Source organism: Myotis daubentonii, chromosome 13 (genome assembly GCF_963259705.1).
Source record: "Myotis daubentonii chromosome 13, mMyoDau2.1, whole genome shotgun sequence".
Taxonomy (NCBI): Eukaryota; Metazoa; Chordata; class Mammalia; order Chiroptera; family Vespertilionidae; genus Myotis; species Myotis daubentonii.
In genome coordinates this window covers 46,832,650-46,854,670 of record NC_081852.1, presented here as the reverse complement: position 1 = coordinate 46,854,670, position 22,021 = coordinate 46,832,650, and the positions used below count along the sequence as shown (strand labels likewise).

At 48.4% G+C, this 22,021-nt stretch overlaps 1 protein-coding gene across 1 annotated transcript; it reads right to left on the bottom strand.

Annotated features, from left to right (window-relative positions):
* Positions 1-18,345: 18,345 nt before the first annotated feature.
* On the bottom strand, positions 18,346-21,135 carry HPS6 (HPS6 biogenesis of lysosomal organelles complex 2 subunit 3). The gene has a single exon (XM_059661191.1). The coding sequence runs from the start codon at positions 20,894-20,896 to the stop codon at positions 18,515-18,517; it is 2,382 nt and encodes a 793-aa protein (XP_059517174.1). The 5' UTR covers positions 20,897-21,135; the 3' UTR covers positions 18,346-18,514.
* Positions 21,136-22,021: the final 886 nt, after the last annotated feature.

Genomic DNA, 22,021 nt, shown 5'->3' with positions numbered 1-22,021 from the left:
AGGTTCATTGTGTGTGTGTGTGTGTGTGTGTTGGAGGTGGGGAGATTTAAAAAAAAGGTGAATTGCCAGGCTTGGACTCTGCCCTGCTTGGAGGAAGGGAGTGTGTCAGAGAGACTGGGGGACCCACTTTTGAACTCAGGAAACAGTGGCCAGCAGACTTCCTCTGGAGCCACAGATCTGGCTCCTCCCTGTTGGACCCAGCAACCTCCCTGAGGAAGGACCTTGGTCAAGAGGAGTTGCTGAGATAGCGGAAGGGAGAGTCCCTTCAAGGCCCTCATCCTCTCTGTTTTCAGGAACAGGTGAGGCCCTGCCCCAGGTCCCAGCATGATACGTAAAAAAATTGTTTTGGCCCAGTTAGGCCCCACTGCAGAGGCACAGGCCCTGAACCCCAGACTCCCAGTTCAGCCTGGGCTCAACTCTTTCCCCATGTTTCCTATCCCAGCCCAATTCAGACTGACCTCTCGCCCCACTTTTTTAGGACTGCTCAACCTCCAGCCCTTTTAATATCCTTAGCCCACTCCAGCCTGCTCTGTAATCCCTTTCCCCAAAGGTAAGACTCAAGCCTAGCCAGCCCAACCCAGTTCAATCTGACCTCAAGTCCCATCATCCCCTAATGTGAAAGGTTCTAAGCTACCCTCCTAGGGCCTCCCCTATTCCTTTTTTTTCATAAAGTAGGGCCTATTTGGGGGATTGGTAGATGTAGTGGTGAAGGTATAGGATTAAGAACTACAGCCTAGATGAAGGGAAAGCAGGGAGGTGAGAGATAGGAGGTATTGAAGATCCAGGCATGTTGTGGGCCAGGCTGAAAGGAAAGGAATGTGTAAAAAAGTTTGAAGTCAGTGGTCCCCTACTCCCAAGCTGAATTTCAAAGATGCTGGTTTTGGCCCCTGCTTATTCCAGTTCCTAGTACCCCGAGTGCTTACAGTGACTGTCTACCCTGTGACCACAGTCCCATTCTCTCAGGACCCACCTAAGAAACTCCTCCCCACCCCCACACTGAGGTCTTCAATGAAGCAGAACAGGAAATGGGTGGGAAACTACACACCCTGCAGTTCTTAACCTGGGGAATGGGTTAAGCTGAATGGAAATGGAAGCTGACCCACACCTCCAGATTCCTACTCTAGCCTTCACGTTTTTTAAAACATGAAGGGGCCATTTCCCCATCAATTTTGGGATCCTTTTCCTGAAGTAGCTAAACTCTGGATTACTCCCCTTCCTGCTGCCACACCTTTGTGCCACTAGTTCACCTCTCTAGAAGGAGAACCTGAGTCAGTCCCTGGAAAAAAGTCCCAGAGAGGGATGGGAGAGAAGAATCCTTTCCCATTGCTCCCAAACAACTAAGGCTGCCTCACATCCTTTAATGGATGTCAGATACACAGAATTAGATTAATCATAACCTTGGTTTATGGCACACTCTTTTCATTGCTCCATGCACAGGACACATTTATTTACTTATAACACTACCATAAGAACTTATCAACATGAAAGCTAGGATTTAGGCAATAGCTAAAATCTAACTGTGGTCCATCCCCATTCCACCCTCTCCCAAGGTATTCATCATTCTTTTTCCTCATATGTACATTTTTTTTTCTACTTTCTCATTTTCTTCAAATGTGCCCTGACCAGGGATTGAACCCACACCCTTGATGTATTTGGATGGTGCTCTACCCAACTAAGCTATCTGGTATTTATTACTACTCTATGTATTCCTAAAACTTAATATTTTTTAAAATTTAGGAGTTTTTTTTAACCTTATAAAAGAGTACTGCTATATGTTATTTTTGATGGATTATTACTTTTAATATTGTATTACTAAGATTCATATGGTTACATACTGCTGCAACTCATTCATTTTCAGTGCTCTGTAATATTTGTGTGACTGTACCATACATAGTTCTTCGTTCTCCTGTCACTGAACATTTTTTTCCTAGGTTTTTGCTATCATAAAGTGTATTTTTATGAATGTTTTTATTCCTGTCTCCTATTGTACCCTGCAGAGTTTTTCTTGGTTATAATATTTAGACATAATCTTTGCAAACTCAGGTTTCCACCTCTGAAGCCCAGGCAGAGTATCTAGGGTTAACTTGAATTAAAGTTCAAACACTTATTGAGTACCTGCTATATAAACCACTCTGTTCATCATTCATTCAGCCAAACTCAAGCTACACTTAATGAGCATCTATAATATGCCAGGAGCTGGGGAGGGAACAGTGAACAAGATAACATGACACATATAGTTGGGCAGGGGGAGCATATTGAACAAATGGTTACATACATATCCTATCTAATAAAAGAGAAACATGGTAATTAACGTACGACCGCTACCCTTCCCATTGGCTAATCAGGGAGATATGCAAATTAACTGCCAGCCAAGATGGCGACCGGCAGCCAGGCAGCTGGAAGCTAACATGAGGCTTGCTTGCTTCAGTGATGGAGGAAACCAACGTTCCCCGCCTGCCTTGCTGGCCTCTGAGCTTGCAGTCTGAAACATTGTAACAAATATAGAAACTAAACAAAACCCCAGAAACCTGCTTTCAGCCCACCGGGATCTCAGAGCTGGAGTTGATACTGTGTTTCGATTGTAGAACCCAAACAAACCAGATACCTGCTTTCAGCAGCGAGGCCTAAGAGCTGGAGCCAGAGCTAAAGCTGGCCCAGAATAAAAAAAAAAAAAGAAAAAAAGGAGCAGTTGGGAGCTTCAGTCACCCGCCAGACTGAAAAAAGCCCTCAGCCCCTCACCCAGACTGGCCAGGCACCCCAGTGGGGACCCCCACCCTGAAGGGTGTGTGACCAGCTGCAAACAGCCATCATCCCCTCACCCAGGCTGGCCAGGCACCCCAGAGGGGACCCCCACCCTGAAGGGTGTGTGACCAGCTGCAAACAGCCCTCAGCCCCTCACCCAGACTGGCCAAGCACCCCGGTAGGGACCCCCACCCTGATCCAGGACACCCTTTAAGGCAAACCAGCCGGCCCCCACCCATGCACCAGGCCTCTACCCTATATAGTAAAAGGGTAATATGCCTCCCAGCACCGGGATCAGCAGAGCCGCGAGGCCTCCCAGCACCGGGATCAGCGTGACAGGGGGCAGCACCCAAACCCTCTGATCGCCCTGCGGCTCTGTGTGTGACAGGAGGCGGGGCCACAACCTCCCTATCCGCCCTGCTCTGTTCGTGACAGGGGAAGGCACCCCAACCCCCTGATCAGCCCTGCTCTGTGCCTGATAGGGGGGAGCTCCCCAACCCCCTGATCGCCCTGTGGCTCTGTGTGTGACAGGGTGCGGCGCCCCAACCCCCTGACCGGCCCTGCTCTGTGTGTAACAGGGTGCAGCGCCCCAACCACCACCCCCCGCCCCCCACAGGCCCTGCTCTGTGTGTGACGGAGTAGAGCCATAACCTCCCCATTGTCCCTGCCCTGAGTGTGAGAGTGGCGGCGCCCCAACCCCCTGATCGGCCCTGCTCTGTGGGTGATAGAGGGCAGTGCCCCAACCCCCGGATGGGCCCTGCTCTGTGTGTGACAGGGGCGATGCCCCAACTCCCCTATCGGCCCTACTCTGTGAGTGACAGGGGGGAGCTCCTCAACCCCCTGATTGGCCCTGCTTTGTGCGTGACAGGGGGCAGCGCCCCAACCCCCTGATTGGCCCTGCTCTGTGCGTGACGGGGTGGCGCCGCAACCTCCCCATCGACCCTGCCTTGAGTGTGACGGGTTGATGCCCCAACCCCCCAATCGGCCCTACCCTGAGCGTGACTGAAGGTGGCATCGCAACCTCCCGATCCGCCCTGCTCTGTGCATGACAGGTGGCGGCGCCCCAACTCCCCAATCGGCCTTGCTCTGAGCCTGACCAAGGGCTGCACCTAGGGATTGGGCCTGCCCTCTGCCACCCGGGAGCAGGCCTAAGCCAGCAGGGCATTATCTCCCGAGGGGTCCCAGATTGCGAGAGGGCACAGGCCGGGCTGAGGGACCCCCTGCTTCCCCCCCCCGCCAGTGCACAAAATTTTGTGCACCGGGCCTCTAGTCTATATATAAAAAAGGCTAATATGCTAAGTGTCTGTCCGACTGGTAGCTATGATGCGTGCTGACCACCAGGGGGCAGACACTCAATACAGGAGCTGCCATGACACGCACTGGCCATTTACAGAGAAATGGCACCATGAACCTGGCGCCCACAAAGCAACACTCGGCTTCCTGCAAGTGGGACACAGGCCTCGCCACCACCCCGGAGCAACAGCCCACCAAATCGCAGTCAACACTGCTGAGACCCCATGGTGCAAAATGCGGCCCACAGCCCACCCCAGCCTGGATATGGTCGCTGTGGGTGCTGGGTAATGACCACATAGCAATGCCCGGCTTCCTCTCCCTAGCGACTAGCCTCCTTGAAGGCTAGGAATGCAACTTGCTTTATAGCCAGGTGAGCGTTGTCCCATGCCTCATCTCATTTGATCCTCACAGAAGTCCTGGAGTAGGTAGATAGGAGACACGGTGGAATCCTATTTTCTTTTCATTAGCCAGAAAACAGAGATTTAGAAAGCTTAGAAACTTAACCCCACTGAAAAGAAGTAAGAAATGGTGGAACTTGAAAATGACTTCAGGTTTTCTCACTGCTCAGAATATAGTCAAACACTGCTGCAGTTAAACATTTTTCCCTTTGTCCTCCCTGTGTGATCTATAATAATAATCTGCTTCGTGTTGATATTTACTGCTGTGTTGCTGACAATTAACCTGAAAGAGAAGTTGGGGTGCTTCACTGGGCTGGAAAAAGTTTAGCTAAATCAGAAAGCAGGTCTAATTAAGCAAGTTTATTCTATATCTATAAAAGGCTAAGTTGACTCGTGCATGTGCAATACATATAAAGCTCTTGCTGGCGCCAATCACAGGTGTGTGTTTCAATCTGTCATTGTCAATCGTGAATTTGGTTGACACTTCTATTATAGAAAAAGGGTGGATAGTGATATTAAAATATTTCTTCTAATTAGTTTTCTTTCAATGTGCATGAATTCATGCACTGGGCCACTAGTGTAATTATAATTTACGATATAACTGAATAGCGAGACCTAATTTAAACTGATATGTTAAGGAAGGTCTCTCAGAAGGAATGATGTATCTGCTGAGACTTGAAGGATGAGGAGAACTTAGCCAGGTGGAACTTGGGGAAGAGGATTTCAGGTAGAGGAAACAGGTCCTCATGTTGGGAAGTGCTTGGTGGGTTGGAAGAATAGAACAAAAGTAGATTCTGAGCCTAGTGAGTAAGGGGAAATGGTGGCAGGAGAGAGGCTCAGGCCAGATGAGACAATGAATGCCCTGGTGTCGATGATGATGATGATGATGATGATGATGATGATGATCAATGAATGCCCTGGTGTCGATGATGATGATGATGATGATGATGATGATGATGATCAATGAATGCCCTGGTGTTGATGATGATGATGATGATGATGATGATGATGGTGATGATCAATGAATGCCCTGGTGTCGATGATGATGATGATGATGATGATGATGATGATGATGACGACGACGATGAAAGCTGACAACTCTGTGATGTAGGTACTGTTATTATCTATCATTAATGGGAGAACACTAAAGGCCAGAAACGGGGAAACTACAGGCCAGAGAGGCAAGCAACTTTGCCCAAAGTCACAGAGTCAGCAAGGATTTGAATTGCATCCAAACATAATGTGCTGTCACTGAAGGGGCTAAGGCAGTTCACGATTAAGACCTGGTCCCTGCCTCCCAGAAACTCCCAGAGCCAGAGAAATCAGGCCCTACCACAATGTGAGTAAAAAGCACACGTCATGAAATAGGATTAAGATGGGCAAAGTGCTATAAACCTATAGGAAGAGAAATTTGTTTTGACCAAAGAGATCTGGGAAAGTTTCTTGCTGAAGGTGAAATTGATTGTGATTGTTGAAGGGAGGTGGATCTGTAGCAAGTAATTTTGGCAAGGACCTATAGACACTCTAAGTCAGTGGTTCTCAACCTGTGGGTCGCGAACAATGAAAATACATCCTGCATATCAGATATTTACATTACGATTCATAACAGTAGCAAAATTATAGTTATGAAGTAGCAACGAAAATAATTTTATGGTTGGGGGTCACCACAACATGAGGAACTGTATTAAAGGGTCGCGGCATTAGGAAGGTTGAGTCTAAGTAGTGGGACAGCTTTAGGGAAGGTACTGAAGCAGGAGGGTCCAGGGAGAAGATAATTAAGCAAGTGAGGCTGTAGCAACAAGGGGTAAACTGTGGGATTTCGAGGTGTCAAGGGAAGGAATGGTGGGTACATTGCTGGATGGGAGAGAAGGAATCAAAACTGCCTCCCACCGTCTTCCTAAGTTGTAGAGAATTTGAATGAAAGGCTGAGAAGTTTAGACTTAATTTTATAGAGAATAGGAAGCCACCAACAGTTTTTGAACAGAGAAGTGACTTTTAGATTTTTTAAAAATATATTTTTATTGATCTCAGAGAAGGGAGAGGGAGAGAGAAACATCAATGATGAGAGAGAATCATTGATTGGCTGCCTCCTGCACACCCCCTAGTGGGGGATCAAGCCCACAAAGCAGGCATGTGCCCTTGACCTGAATAGAACCTGGGATCCTTTAGTCCGAAGGCCTACACTCTATCCACTAAGCCAAACCGTCTAGGGCTAGATATGTTTTTTTAAGTATTATTTATTGATTTTAAAGAGAGAAGAAGGGAAAGAGAAAAAGAAACATTGATTTTTTTTGTTCCACTTGTTATTGCATTCATTGGTTGCTTCTTGTATGTACCCTAACTGGGGATTAAACTAGAGACCTTGGTTTAATCAGAACAATGCTCTGACTATGGTAAGCTACCTGGGCAGGGCTTTAGATCTGTTTTTAAATAAGATTAGTTTGATATGGTGTATAGGACTAGAGAAGAAGAACCATTTAGGAAGACATGAAGTCCATGCAGCTAGTAACAGAAAACCAAAACAAAAAGATCCTAACTTTTCATGAAATAAATTGTACAAGATTAGAGAATCAAATGTATGCCCCGGCCGGGTAGCTCAGTTGGTCGTAACATCATTCAGATATACCAAGGTTGAGGGTTAGATCCCTGGTCAGGGCACATACAAAAATCAACCAATGAATGTATAAATGGATGGAACAACAAATCGATGTTTCCCTGTCTCTAAAAATTAATAAAAATTTTTTTAAAGAATTAAGAGTAAGTAAATAAAATTAGAAGAAAATGACATGAAATAATATTCATCAATCTTCTAGGAGTATGTGTAGGGAAGAAAAACTTGAAAGTTTAAATACCATGGAAGAAATCAGAAAGAAAAGAGTGAATTTCACCTCAACACTCAATAAAAGAAAAAAAGAATGATCAATTTGACTACATATAGACTAAATTTACAACTTTGGTAAGTGTGTGTGTATATAAATAAAAAACAAACTAGATTTCTCCCTCCTTCCCCCCACCCCAACAAAAAAAGGGCAGATACTTTTTTTAAAAAACATTTTCATCACTCCTACATTTGCAGGAAATATGAATTACAATCTTTTTGTATAACTAATTGATGCAAAATAGGTTTTAAAAAAGAAGCCCCTCGCCCTGGCTGGTTTGGCTCACTGGATAGAGCGTTGGCCTGGGGATTGAAGGGTCCCAGGTTCGATTCTGGTCAAGAGCATGTGTACCTTGGTTGCGGGCACATCCCCAATAGGGGGTGTGCAGGAGGCAGCTGATCAATGCTTCTCTCTCATTGATGTTTCTAACTCTCTATCCCTCTCCCTTCCTCTCTGTAAAAAATCAATAAAATATATATTTAAAAAAAAAGAAGCCCCTCAATAGATAAATGGGTAAAGGACAATTTCAGAGGAGGAAGTACTAAGAATACATATAAAAATACAGTAAACAGGCCCTGGCCAGGTAGCTTATTTGGTCAGAGCATTGTCCCAATGTGCCAAGGTTGCAGGTTTGGTCTCCAGTCAGGGCACATATAAGAAGCAACCAATGAATGAATGCATAAATAAGTAGAACAATAAACCAATGTTTTTTTCTCTCTCCTTCTCTCCCTCTTTCTCTCTGTATACAAATCAATCAATCACTAATTTTAAAAAATAGTAAACAAATGTATATTAAAATAACATGGCTCTTTTTTGGTTTATTAAATTAACAAATACATTTCCCCCAGTAAATTAAAAAATATAACAGCTTTATTGAGATATAATTCACATACCATACAATTCACCCATTTAAACTGTACAATTAATGACTTTTAGTATATTCATCACTACAACTTACTTTCTTTTTCTAAAAAAAGGAAAGAAAACATTTTTGTTGAATTTATTTGGGTGACATTGGTTAATAAAATTACATAGGTTTCAGGTATACAATTCTATAATACATCATCTGTATATTGTATTGTGTGTTCACCACCTCAAGTCAAATCTGTCTTCCATCACCATTTATTCTCCCTACACCTTCTTCTATCCCCCCCCCCCCACCCCCCAGCATTGGGTAAAGATTTTCAATGATCCTACCTAATGCTGGGAAGACTGTGAAGAGGCTAGAATCTCATACACTTTGAGTAAGGTAATCTCTCAGAAAAGCAACTTGTATTAATGTGCACACTAATTGACCCATTAATTTCCTTTCTGGGAATCACAGCATTATGTATACTACAGAAAATTTGGAAACTCCAGAAAGTGATGGATAGGAGAATGGCTTGGTTAACTTATGGGACATCTTAACAATGGAATGCTACACAGCCATCAAAATTATGTTTACCAAGAGGTTAAAAGAATGTGAAAAAACATGATAAATGTTAACCGAAATAGTATGATAAATTATCATCTGAAGGGGTGGCTGCAATTATATAAAGGAGTCTATTCATAGGAAAAAAATACATGGGAAGAAAATACAATGGTGATACTAAGATGATTGAATTCTAAGTGGATTTTTCTTTGCCATTTTCCAAATTTCCTTTATGTACTCAGCTATCTTTTTATTGGGGTGGGGGAGGGGAGTTGGGGGAAGAAGGGAAAAGGGAAAGGCAGGGGCGTGCTCCCAGAAGGGAGCGCACCTCAGCTATCTTTATAACACCAAATACTAAGCATAAAAATGAGACAGAATCCTGGTGGAAAGTAACAAAGACCTAGATTAGGGCCTTTGTGGTGAGTCTGGGGAAAGGAGGAGAAAAATAGATACAATTTGGTAGCTTACTGAATCTGGGGAATGAGTGGGTGCCAAGGATGAAAGGCAATGTTGACATTTGGAGGAACTGAGGGCACTGGTGCTGTAAACTAAAATGAGGATCCCTGCCTAGCTCAGGGGATAGAGCGTCGGCCTGCGGACTGAAGAGTCCTGGGTTCAATTCCAGTCAAAGGCACATGGCTGGGTTGTGGGCTCGATCCCCAGTAAGGGGCGTGCAGGAGGCAGCTGATCAATGATTCTCATCATTGATGTTTCCATCTCCCTCTCCTTCGTCTCTGAAATATATATATAATAAAATATATATAATAAATATAATAAATATATATAATAAATATAATAAATAAATATATATATAATAAAATGAGGATCCCTCAAGTAATCACAGCACAATGGTTCAGAGCATGGGCTCTTGCTATAGATGCACACTTTGAATCCCTGGCTCAACCTTTTATAGGGGGGTAACACTGAACAAGTCATTTAATCTCTTTGAGCTTGTTTCTTCATCTCTAAAATGGGGATAATAACAACACCTGTATTATAGGATTGTTAGGAGGATGGATTAATAATAGAGAGTTTAGAAAGTACAGAAATAGTCCCTTCATCTCCCCTCTTCCAGCCAGCTCACTGCCAGGAGGTTGCCCCAGGGGATGCTCCAAAGCTCACAGGAATGGGAATGGCTGGGACCCTGAAGTGGGATGTGTGGGAGGACTGGAGTAGAGGAATGGAGAGTTAGGAACTAAGAAACTGCAAAACAAGTAGGGTAGTGTAACCGTAAAGCAGAGAGGCTCTGGAGCACCCCAGCAGAGCCTTCCTGTCCCATGTCAGTATAGCAAGATGCTTTCTGGATGGTGTAAGGAGAGGGCACAGGAGAGGCTGTCTGCCTTTGCTCAGTAGGTGCTGAATTGGGTCCATTCTGCCTTACCACTCTGCCTCCTGCCCCACCTAGACCTAAACTTGCTGAGAGCATAAAAAATAAGGACAGCTAGTGGGACAGCTGCTAGAAGATAAAGGGAATTCTGTTTGCTGGTCTGGCCTCCAGAGGCCACTTCTGTCACTGCCCCGGCCTGTCCTGCACACATAGGCGGTAGGATAGGATATGTGAGTAGCTAACCGATATTTGGCTGAAGTCCAAGACCACATTCCTGCCTGGCCCCCCTCCCAGGTCTTGAAATATGAGGCTGGCTATGTAATGGTGATTGCCTCATCTTTGGTCTGGTGTTCCTTCTGTCGGGCCTCAGACTTTATAACTGCCTGTGTGAATTCTGCAGAAGCTATTAGTTCCATCGGTACAGTCCCCAGAACCTGCCTACCTGCTTCCTGCTGGCCATGACCATGTTCCTCCTGTATGTTGACCTTCCCCTAACCAGTGCCCACCCCTCCTGTCTGAAAGCTGGCCCCTTAGTTCAGGAGCCCCTTTGGTCTCCTCAGAAAGATCCCAACCTAACCTGTGACCCCTCCCCACCTTGACTATCTGGGCCCCATGACTCCAAAAACCATCCCTTTCATTACCCAGAACTTCCCAAACCCAACCCCTGCTCATGCCCTGGCTCCTCTCATCTGCCCCTGACACCTCGTCCATTTTCCTCACTCCTGACTCCCCTACACTCCTAACCACCACCCCTCCGCCATCCCTCCATCCATCCCCTCCTAACTTCTACACCCTTCCACCTGTCCTCTTTTCCTGATTCTCACCTCTCCCTACTTTCTGACCTGGTCTTGAATGTCCTCTGCCCTCCACCTCATCCTACCCTCCCACCTGCTTCTCACTTCCCTCCTGCCTTGTCTCCCCTGGAGCTGGAACATCTGCAGTTTATAAACAATAAGCAGCTGTATGAAGCCATTTCCTACAGCAGCTACTCCCTCAGAAATAACAAGTACCACCTCTCCTCCCTTAAGTTCATCCTGTAGGCACAGAGTGGACTTAACTCTCCCTCCACCCTGGGAATTTCCCTCTGGGCCAGACTCAGATCCCACCCCCACTCCAGAATCCCAACCTCCCAGAGAGCCTGGGTCACACACTCAGAAGTGTCAGATTCCAGGCATCCCAGTCACAGGTGATTGACCCCGGCCTACCCTCATTTCTCTGGCTCTTCTCCCTAGGCATCATTTCTGGGCAGGAAACCTTCTTCCCTCAAACTTTCCCTTATTCCTGGTATCCTGACCCTGCTCCCGCTCCCCCTCAGGACATGGATAGAAACAGTACCTCCTAGGACAGGGATCTAAATACTATCTGTGGATGGAAGCCCATTAGAAAAATCCAATCCAACCTGCTGGGTGAGGTGGAAACAGCCTGCAGTGGGGAGCTCTGGTGGTTAATTATCCTGTCTCCCCCAGACTTCAGGCCTTTGCTGGGGATCAATTGTGGATTGCCCTCCATCCCCACTGTATTTTTTTCAACACCACCAAGCAATTACCTGACGGCAACTGGGTGTCCTATAATTCAACTAGATTCTGACACTACCTGGAGAATAGTATCCGATCCCACAGGTTAAGGGTTCCATCTTTCAAGACTGACCTCCTGCCGAAGCCGGTTTGGCTCAGTGGATGGAGCGTCGGCCTGCGGACTGAAAGGTCCCAGGTTCGATTCCGGTCAGGGGCATGTACCTGGGTTGCGGGCAGATCCCCAGTAGGAGGTGTGCAGGAGGCAGCTGATCGATGTTTCTCTCTCATCGATGTTTCTAACTCTCTATCTCTCTCCCTTCCTCTCTGTAAAAACTCAATAAAATACATATAAAAAAATTAAAAAAAAAAAAAAAAGACTGACCTCCACTTCAGACATCCATCACAGGTCCAGGTTGTCCCTGTGCTTCTGACTACCTGGCTGTAAATTGAACACTCTCATGAGGGGAGGGACATCCCCCTCACCTGTTTGATTAATCTGCCAGAATAGCTCACAAAACTCAAGAAACCAGTTTAGTTACTAGACTGCCAGTTTATTACAAAGGATATTAAAAGATGCCGTTAGTGCCGTAACCGGTTTGGCTCAGTGGATAGAGCGTCGGCCTGCGGACTCAGGGGTCCCAGGTTCGATTCCGGTCAAGGGCATGTACCTTGGTTGAGGGCACGTCCCCAGTAGGGAGTGTGCAGGAGGCAGCTGATCGATGTTTCTCTCTCATAGATGTTTCCAACTCTCTATCCCTCTTCCTTCCTCTCTGTAAAAAATCAATAAAATATATTTTAAAAAAAGAAAAAGATACCGTTAGAAAGAAACAACAGGCCCCAAATGGAGTCACTTGTGCTGAGCCCCACAGTGGCAAACTTAGTTGCTGTTTCAGCTTCTCCCAGGAATGTGACTTGAAAAAAAATGTTTTTATTGGTTTCAGAGAGAGAGAGAGGGAGAGGAAGAGATAGAAATATCAACAAGGAGAGAGAATAATTGATTGGCTGCCTCCTGCACACCCCACACTGGGGATCAAGTCTGCAACCAGGGCATGTACCCTGACTGGGAATTGAACCAGTAACCTTTACACTTGATCTTAGCCAAAAGGCCGAGAAGCGATGAACCAGTAACTTTTGTTAGCCTTGTGTATCATTGGCCATCATTGACCTTTAACTCGAAGAGGGCTAGGACTATGCCCAACCAACTGAGGCACACCGGCCAGGGCACCACCCTCATTCTTGGTGAAGGCCACCCCTCACTCTCCTTTTCCCTCCCCTCCCCACCTCTCATCCCCTTCCTCCTTTCTTGTCCTCAGAGAACATTAATTTATCATCTCCAGAGGCTTCCTCTGTGCTTAAGAAATGGTCAAGTGTATGCAGGTTTAAGGTAGTGGGTGCAGCTGGCTGTGACAAGAGGAACCACTAGGGGGAGCCTGTGCCTAGGAAGAAACTAAGTGAAGACTTGAGGAGCTACTTGAAGGGTACTTCTTCCCTTCTCTCCAGGAAGTGAAAGTGTCAGGCATTCCAGCCTGGGTTAGCTCCCTATGGAGGTGGGGGGTTTGGATCTCCTTCTTTCCCACTCTTTGATGCGCCCTCTCTTTCCCGGACCACCCAGGTCAGTGTGAATCAAATTCTGGTGCATCTGAACACTGCCTAAGGACAGTTCCCTGATAGCTGTATTCAACATGGAGCTTAGCACATCCGGTGTGGCTCAGTTGGTTGAGTGTCATCCCATGCACCAAGAGGTTGCCTGTTTGATTCCCAGTCAAGGTACATGCCTGGGTTGTGGGCTCAATCCCCAGTGGGGGTCATGCAGGAGGCAGCTGATTGATGTTTTTATCTCTCTCTTCCTCTCCTTCTTCTCTCTCTAAAATCAATAAAAACATATTTTAAAAACAAACAAACATTGCCCTGGCTGGTTTGGCTCAGTGGATAGAGTGTCGGCCTGTGTACTGAAAGGTCCAAAGTTCGATTCTGGTCAAGGGCACATGCCCAGGTTGTGGGCTCGACCCCCAGTAGGGGGCGTGCAGGAGGCAGCCATTGATGTTTCTATCTCTCTCCCTCTCCCTTCCTCTCTGAAATCAATAAAAATATATTTAAAAAAACAAAAACAAACAAACATGGAGCTCAATCTTCAGTTCTTTGACCTGACCCCCCAACTCTCTCTAGCTCCTTCTACCCATTCCTCCCATAGAACCACACTGACCCAGGCTTTACCTGTCCTTCCCTCCTGGTCTGGGGATCAGGGGACCCTGGTTAGTACCAGTTATGTCCATTCCTTCCACCTCCACCCCAGCTCCCAAGATGGCTCTTGGCTCAGCAGCTTTTTCACCCTCACTATTGCCCCAGGTGGGCTGGTTCTTCCTTCAGATTCAGCTGACCTACTTCTATCAATTTCATGTTTGGACCAACCAAACAGTAAGTCTTCCCTAAGGGAAGAAGGGAAGAAAGCCAGAGAATCCATAAAAACCCAGAGTCCAATCCCTCTCATTCAAGGTCACAGGGACCAGTTACTTCCTGCATCTGTAATAATAATTTAAACTATTATGACACTGGTACTGTGATGCATGCTAAGGGTACAAAAGTACAAATAACCATGGTCTTTGCCCTCAGGGAATTTGTTTACTAAATAGGGAGACAAATAAGTAGGTAACACAACATAATTTGATAAATGCTGTTTTAGAGGTATGCACCAAAAACTGTGGGAGAACAGGAGAAGGTGCAACTAAATTTATTGGAGGTGAGCAGGGAAGTCTTAGGAGAGGAGATGATATTTGAATGTATCTTAAAGAGTGTAGGCCAGGCAGAGAAGAAGGGGGAGAGCATGCCAAACATAAGGCACAGGGATAAGAAACCTAGTGAGTTCAAGGAACAACAAAGTAGTTCAAAGTGTAATTTATTCTTCAGAAAGTCGGAGAAGGAAGAGTGACTGGAAAAGACTGGAAAGAAAGGCAGATCCAGTAATGAAGGAAGAGATGTGTTTGTTGAGAATTTGGCCTTTACCCTGAATATTGAAATAGGTGCTGAACTTAATCAGATTTGCTTGTTACTATATTCTGGGTAAGCAAGGCTAGAGTTGAGAAGACAGGGATACCAACCAGGAACCCATGGTAACAGTCTCAATGATAGGTGGTTGGGGCCAGGCCTAGTGCTGGGTCAGGGCATGGGAGGAAAGCAGGAGTGGTTTGGACACTGACCCACCTTGGCCACGAGGTCCAATTTCCTACAGGCCACATGGAGAGGAAGGGGTGAGGCTCTGATCTCTGGCTTTTTCAGGCTGGTTGCTATAGTCCTATGGTCCAGTCATTGGGCAGCAAGGAAACTGGTCTGTGTTCACATAGCAGATTCCTTGGTAAAGTTTGGAGTCTTCTGACTTAGGCAGACGACACTGGGCCATTTCTTTCTTTTTTAAAAAAAATATATTTTTATTGATTTCAGAGAGGAAGGGAGAGGGAGAGATAGAAACATCAACGATGAGAGAGAATCGTTGATTGGCTGCTTCCTGCATGCCCCACACTGGGGATTGAGCCTGAAACCCAGGCATGTGCCCTGACCTGGAATCGAACCATGATCTCCTGGTTCATAGGTTGATGCTCAACCACTGAGCCACGCCAGCCAGGTTCACATTGGGCCATTCTATGATGGCCCTTTTACACCCTCCACCAGAATCCAGTCACAAGATGACATATGCATGCCTGAGCGGTTTTTCAAAGTCCTAAGACATGGTTTGGGGTCAGTCCCACCCCCCCACATTAGAGGTGAGACATGAGCAAAGACAAGAGCAATCAAGGGCCCAGCCTATTAGAGCAGATGAAAAGTTCCCGACTAAGCCCACCTGCTCCCCTGAGAGCTGCAAGACTGGGTCATGCCTCACTGGAGGCTCTACTAATGGGTGGCCCTGAGGAACCTTCTTGAGTCATACAACTCCAAGGAATAACTGGTCCCCTTCTTTTTCCTGTGCCCCAGGGGCCTACTGAGTACAATTCCTTCTCCTCTGAGCACAAAAGGAGTTTCAACCCAAATTTCAAGCAAAGAAATAACCACAGTTCAGCAGGATCATGACCAGGAAGATTTCTTTTGTCCATCCCCAGCTTCCCACTGAGGAGCCATATTGGGCCCAGCCTCAAAACCAAGAAGAGGAAGAGGACCCTTCCTGGCCGAGGAGGCTGAGGGATGACCTTTCCCTTGTTCTGGGCCTCTGGGAGTAGTAGTAGCATGACTCCTGGTGTTTGGTAGATAACCGGGCTTGAGGCCAGGACAAGGGCCACCCAAGTCCTGGATGAGGCCAAAGTATCATCCTTAACACTTAAATGAAACTGGGGAGCCATCCCAGGACTTGGCCATGTAGATGAGCCAACTCACGAGGCTGAAGAGTAGCAACAGGCCTTGACAAGCCGGAGAAGCTGCCCCACTTTGCCAAGAGACTGAAGAACTGTCTCTAGAACCATAGGAAACCAAAGGACCACCTTAAACACAGGATAAGGCTGAGCAGAATCCAAGCTTTAGGTACCAGCTGAGGATAAAGCTGAGTGGCAGTTTTTACCTTGTCCCAAGTCTTGGACAAGGGATAGCTGGGGGCCCAGGATGATGCTAAGTAGCAGTATCCGGGGTCCTACCCTAAACCTAGAACCAGGCTGAGGGGTCACTTGGGTAGAAGTGGGCATAGGGCCAAGGCCTCTTCGGAAGTGGTCTTACTGAATAAATCCAGACAAACAGAAATCTGTGTTGGAGATGCTCTTGTTTCTTGGCTTAGGGAGTCAACAGGAATGTGGGGTACTCCAAGCAACCCTACTCAGGTAGCTTTTCTGTCTGTGACAAATCTTGCCTCAATTAGGGGCTGCTCCAGGAATCCTGGGGGAAAAAAGCATGGGCCCAGGACCTATCACAGCTCCTATGTGGGAACAGAAGAGTCTTGAGGAAAGGGTCCAGCTCTGCAGATCCCCCTCCTCACAACAGGCTAGAAAAGCTAGCATTGAGCCAGGAATGAGAAGTGCGTTCAAGACCAAGCTGATAGTAGCTATTGGGCGGTATGGTGAAGTGGTTCAAATCTTGAGTTGTGCCCTAGCTGGTTTGGCTCAGTGGATAGAGCATTGGCCGGCAGACTGAAGGGTCCTGGGTTCTATTCTGGTCAAGGGCACATGCCTGGGTTGCGGGCTCGGTCTCCAGTAGGTGGTGTGCAGGAGGCAGCCAATCAATGATTCTTTCTCATCATTGATGTTTCTATTTCTCTCTCCCTGTCCCTTCCTCTCTGAAATCAATAACAAATATGTATTATAAAAAAAGAGTTGCTACTTTTTAGTTGACTCATCTCAACTAATCTTTCTAAAGTAATCTTTCTAAACCTTATTTCCTATTTCTAAACCTATTTCCTCACCTGTAAAATGGGGATAATATTAGTGCTTTCCTGATGGGGTTATCAGACGCATTAAATGAGGAATTATTAAAAAACCAGCAGAGTACCTGACACATATTAAATGCTCATAAGCGTTAATTATTTTCATGATTGGAAATGTCCACTTTAGTCAACAGATTTAGGTTCAACCTTCTATAACTCACAACCCTCTGACATGTTTAGCTGTTCAAAAACATACAAACCGCCCTGGCCAATGTGGCTCAGTTAGTTGAGTACTGTCCCATGCACAAGGAGGTTGCTGGTTTGATTCCGGGTCAGGGCACATGCCCAGTAGGGGGTGTGTAGGAGGCAGCCAATAGATGTTTCTATCTCTCTCCCTCTCCCTTCTCTCTCTCTAAAACATATTTTAAAAAACATGCATGTACAAACTGTGTATATAATTCTGGAGTATTTTCCAACATCAACAATCATTTCTCTTGTAGAGCATACACACAATTGGGTGTCCTACAAGTCAATTCAATTATGACACTAACTACCTGGAGTTCGTTCAGATCTCACAGGTTAAGGGCTCAGTCCCACGAGACTGCCCACTTTTCAAACGCCAGTCACATGCATGTGCCCTGACTGGGATTTGACCCAGCAACTTTTTGGTGCATGGGAGGATGCCCAACTGATAAAGATTTAGGCCAGGGCTAAAATGATATAGAGTTTTTAAAAAAATGTTTTTATTGATTTCAGAGAGAGGGAGAGATAGAAACATCAGTGATGAGAGAATCATTGATTGGCTGCCTCCTGCACACCCCACACTGGAGATGGAGCCTGCAACCCAGGCATGTGCCCTTGGCTGGAATTGAACCTGGGACCCTTCAGTCTGCAGGCTGATGCTCTATCCACTGATCCAAGCTGGCTAGGGCATGATATAGATTTTTTAAAAATGCCAGTTGCAAGACACTGGTGGAATTCCCATATTATAAATTGGTTTGGTAATTTTCTAGAATGACTCACAGAACTCTGGGAAATACAACTCAGGAAAAGCCAGATGGAAGAGATGCATAGGGCAGGCACAGGATGGATGTGAGTGCCTGTCATTTTCATGACCTCTCTAGGTGTCACCCTCCCAGCACCTTGATGTATTCATCGAGCTAGATTCTAGAAGCTCAAATTTCCCTGTTCAGCAGTTTTTATAGATGGAGCTCAATCTCTAACCCACTGCCTTCCCAGGAGATTGGAAATGGGGCTGAAAGTTCCAACCCTCTCATCACTTGGTCTTTCTGGTAACCAGCCCCATCAGCGGCTGGGGGCCACACAATCGTTAGCATAAAGGCAGGTGTGATCTAAAGGAGTCTGTTATGAATAACAAAAGATGTTCCTATCACTCGGGGAAGTCCAAGGGTTTTAGGAGAGCTCTGTACCAGAATAAAAACCTGAGGATGAAGACCAAACATATTTATTATACCACAATATTTAGCGCAGATATGTATTTTTACATAGCTCCAGAACTGAGAAGAGTATTGCACAAACTGGCCCTCTCCAACTCCTAGGCGTCCTTCCCTAATCACAGAAGCGATTTTCAGCCTGTGTCAGTCACACAGAGGCCCTGTCAGGATGGTGCCCAGGCCCCTGGCCCTGGGTGGTCTGATGCCTGGAGGGTAGTCATAGGTCCTCGAGGTGGGGTAGGGGGTGGAGTGCCTGGGTCCCAGAGGATGTCCTCATATAGGCTTAGAACTGGGCCTGAGGGCTGTCTTTTAGCCCCAGTCTGCTCCAGTAGAGCTCTGAGCAAGCCCACAGTGAGAGGGGGTTCTGCTCCAGGCTCAGGGAATGGGGTAGGGGGCTCCGACCCATCGGGGAGATGTGTCTGCAGTAGCAACAGGAGCTCAGCTGGAGCTAGGTCTGGTGGGCACAGGCGGCACAGGAGGGGGAGGTGAGCATCAAGCTGGCGGTGCCGGGCAAATTCGGCCAATAGCAGTTTGAAGATCTCACTTCGAAGTAGGGGGCTGGAGTGGCCGAGGGCTAAGCCAGACTCTAGGGCCCGCTCCCACTGCCCCTTTTTCACCAGCTGCCCCACAGCTTGGAGCACAGCTTTGGGCCGCCCACTGCCCAAAAGCAACTCTAGCTCTAGAGCCTCAGGCCTGGTCCCCTCCTCACCTAGTACTGCCAGGGCTCGGCGATACAGGGGAGGCCCGGGGCCCCCGGTCCCCCAACCAGGCCCACCCTGCTGCTGTGCTAGCTCCACAAAGGGTGGCAACCATCGTGGCTCCAGCTGGCAGAGGCATTGGCACAGGAGTTCAAAGAGGGGCAGTACCCCATTGGGGGGTTCCTTTCCAACTGCTGTACCCCCTAGTACCTTCTTCCACACATCAGGGGGAGCTTGAGACCTCAACCTGCCATTCCCATCTGGTTGGAGCTGCAGAGCCCTGAGGATGGCACCCCAGGCTGCTGTAGGAAGGGCTTGGAAAATGGTGTTGAGCTGGGCCAGCTGGTCTCCTGTCAACTCAGTCCTTAGCAGACGTGCCACTTCCTGCTCTGCCAGCTCGGTCCAGCCAGCCTCCTCCTCATCCCCAGCCACCAGCTGGGCTTTGAGCTGCTCTAAGCCCCGGTAATCCCGAAGCTCGGCCCTCAATGTGGCCAATAGTGTAGATGGGGACACATGGCCCTGGAGGATGGAGGCCAGGGCCTGAGGTGCCCGGAATACGTTGTTCTGTCTCAGTTCCTCTGGGGTGAGCTGGGCACCCCGCAGGCTCCGCCGTTGGTAGTACTCGCAGGCTTCCTCAAACACCAGGTCTTCGGCTGAGGGCAGCTCGAGAGTCCGTGGGGCTTCCCATACTACTTGAAACAGACCCAAGGCTGAAAGGAAACGAAGACCCCCTCGGGTCTCCATCTCTTCCTCATCTTTTGTGCCAGGAGCTAGGGGTTCAAGCAAATGTACTCGGTCTGTACTAAGGACCTTCCTCTCCAGCAGCTGCCCGCTGCCCATGTCCAACAGTTCCAGTGTGGAGCCCAGCACACAGGCTAGAGTGCCATGAAATGTTCCCAGTGCTGCAGACCCTGCTAGGCCTACCGGTGCCTCCTGCAAGGTGCCCACAGCTCGGGTACCACCGTGGGACTGCACCAGGCTCACCGTGCCCCTGACGTCAAGCAACAGCAGGCCCTGGGGAGTTGGGGCCCAGGTATGTACAGTCCATGGCTGCCTGGGGGACAGCAGCCCAGGAAGGCCTCGGAGCAGGGTCCGGAAGTCCCATGTGTCCCCTCGTCCAGGATTCAGGCTCTTACTGTAGGAGAGGCGCAGACTTGGGGCAGCCACCGTCACCTTCCCCTTCCCTGGGCTCCAGATGAGCAGAATGTGGCTCACGCCAGGCAAGGTGGTGGCAGTGGGCACCAGGAAGAGGTCCTTGCGGGAGGCCAGTAGCCTGAAAGGGGGGCAATGGTGTAGGAGGATGTGTGGGCGGCCCAGGTTGGAGCCGGTCTCCCCGCTGGGCTCCAGAGTCCTGACGCACACGCAGTGGCTGAAAGCGGCGGCGGCTGGCGGTACCCCGCCCTCAGCATCAGCCGGTCGCTCCTCGCACCACACCAGGCGGCCTCGGGGTGCCGCCACGGCCACCACGCGGGATCCGCCGCCCGGACACAGCTCGGTGCTCTGGAGCAGCCGCCAGCCAGGCCCCACGCCCGCACCCCACACCTCCGCGAGTCCACTCTCCCACACCAAGACCAGCGCGGGTCGCACGGGCCACGGCAGGAAGAAGGCGTCCAGAGGCGAGGGGTGGCCCGCCGGCCAGGCACGCTCCAGCTCCTCGCCGAGTCCACGCACTGCGACTAGCAGCTGCGGGGCCGGCGCCCCCGGGGGTCGCAGCAGCAGCAGGTGGCGGCCATCGGGGCTGCAGCGGACTCGGACGGCTGGGTCCGCAGCCAGAAGCTCCCGGAGCCGCGCCGCGCCGCTGAAGTTGCTCAGGTCCGAGAGCAGGCGCAGAGTCGCCGCACGCTTCATGGTGCCGGCGGCCCAGTGGGGCTGGGCCCGGCGCTGGGTCCGGGGCTCCTAGCGGAGGTCGACGGAGGATCTGAGACTTCCGTCCCGGGTCGATGAGGTGGGCGGAGGCCCGGCCTCAGTGCCTCCGCCCCGCCCCGGTCCGCCCCGCCCCGCCCGCCGGTTAGCGGAGGGCTGGCCCCCGCTCGCCGGGGGAGGAGTCACGGAAGCCGCGCAGGGAGGAGCGCCCGGAGCCCCCGGAGCCCCTGACCTCGCCATCCCCAGGGACGCTCTCTGAGCTGGGATGTGGGAAGACGCGGAGTGGCCAGAATCTGACGCAGGAACTGGTTATTCCAGTCCCGCTGAGCCCTGAACTCAAAGCCCTTCCCCAAGGCGTTCCTTCCCTCGCAGCCTCACTCTCTCACCCCAACTTATTCACTCAATAAAATTCATGAAATTTTATTGAGCACTTACGCTGAGTAGACAGTCCTGAGCAAAACAGAAACCCTCGACCTCATAGCGGTGACAATTTAATGGAAAATAATTATAATAGCTAATAGTTCCGTACAACAAGCCCCTTCTACAGATAAGGAAAATAAAGCACAGAGAGATTAAGTAAATTGACCAAGATCACGCAGCTATTAAGCAGTAGAGGTAGAGGTGGGCTTTCAACCACAGGTAATCTGAGTCCAGAGTCAGTATACCAAAGCACTTTATCAACAATGCATCACTGAAACGAACAGCCTGCTAGAAAACGTAATTAAAACATACGTTAGAGGCACTGATTCTGGGTGTAATTTCTCCAGCAACACCTACAAGCTGATATGCAGGGGCTCTTTCCACCTCTGACTGCCTTTTCAGGTCATGTGGTCGGTATTCCTCCTCCCTCCAAGTCGAGTCCCTCTTCATGAGTCCTGCTTCTCCCTCTGTTCCCCCACAAATTCCCTGAGAACCTGCATCCATTTCTACTTCATCAGCTTCATTCTGTCCTCTTGCTCTCGTCATAGAAACACTCCCACCTGTCCTGTCATAGAAGTCACTATTTCTTTTTTTTTAATTTATTTTTTTTAATTTATTGCTTAAAGTATTACAAAGGGTATTACATATGTGTCCATTTTTCTTCCCCCCCTAGAAGTCACTCTTTCATCC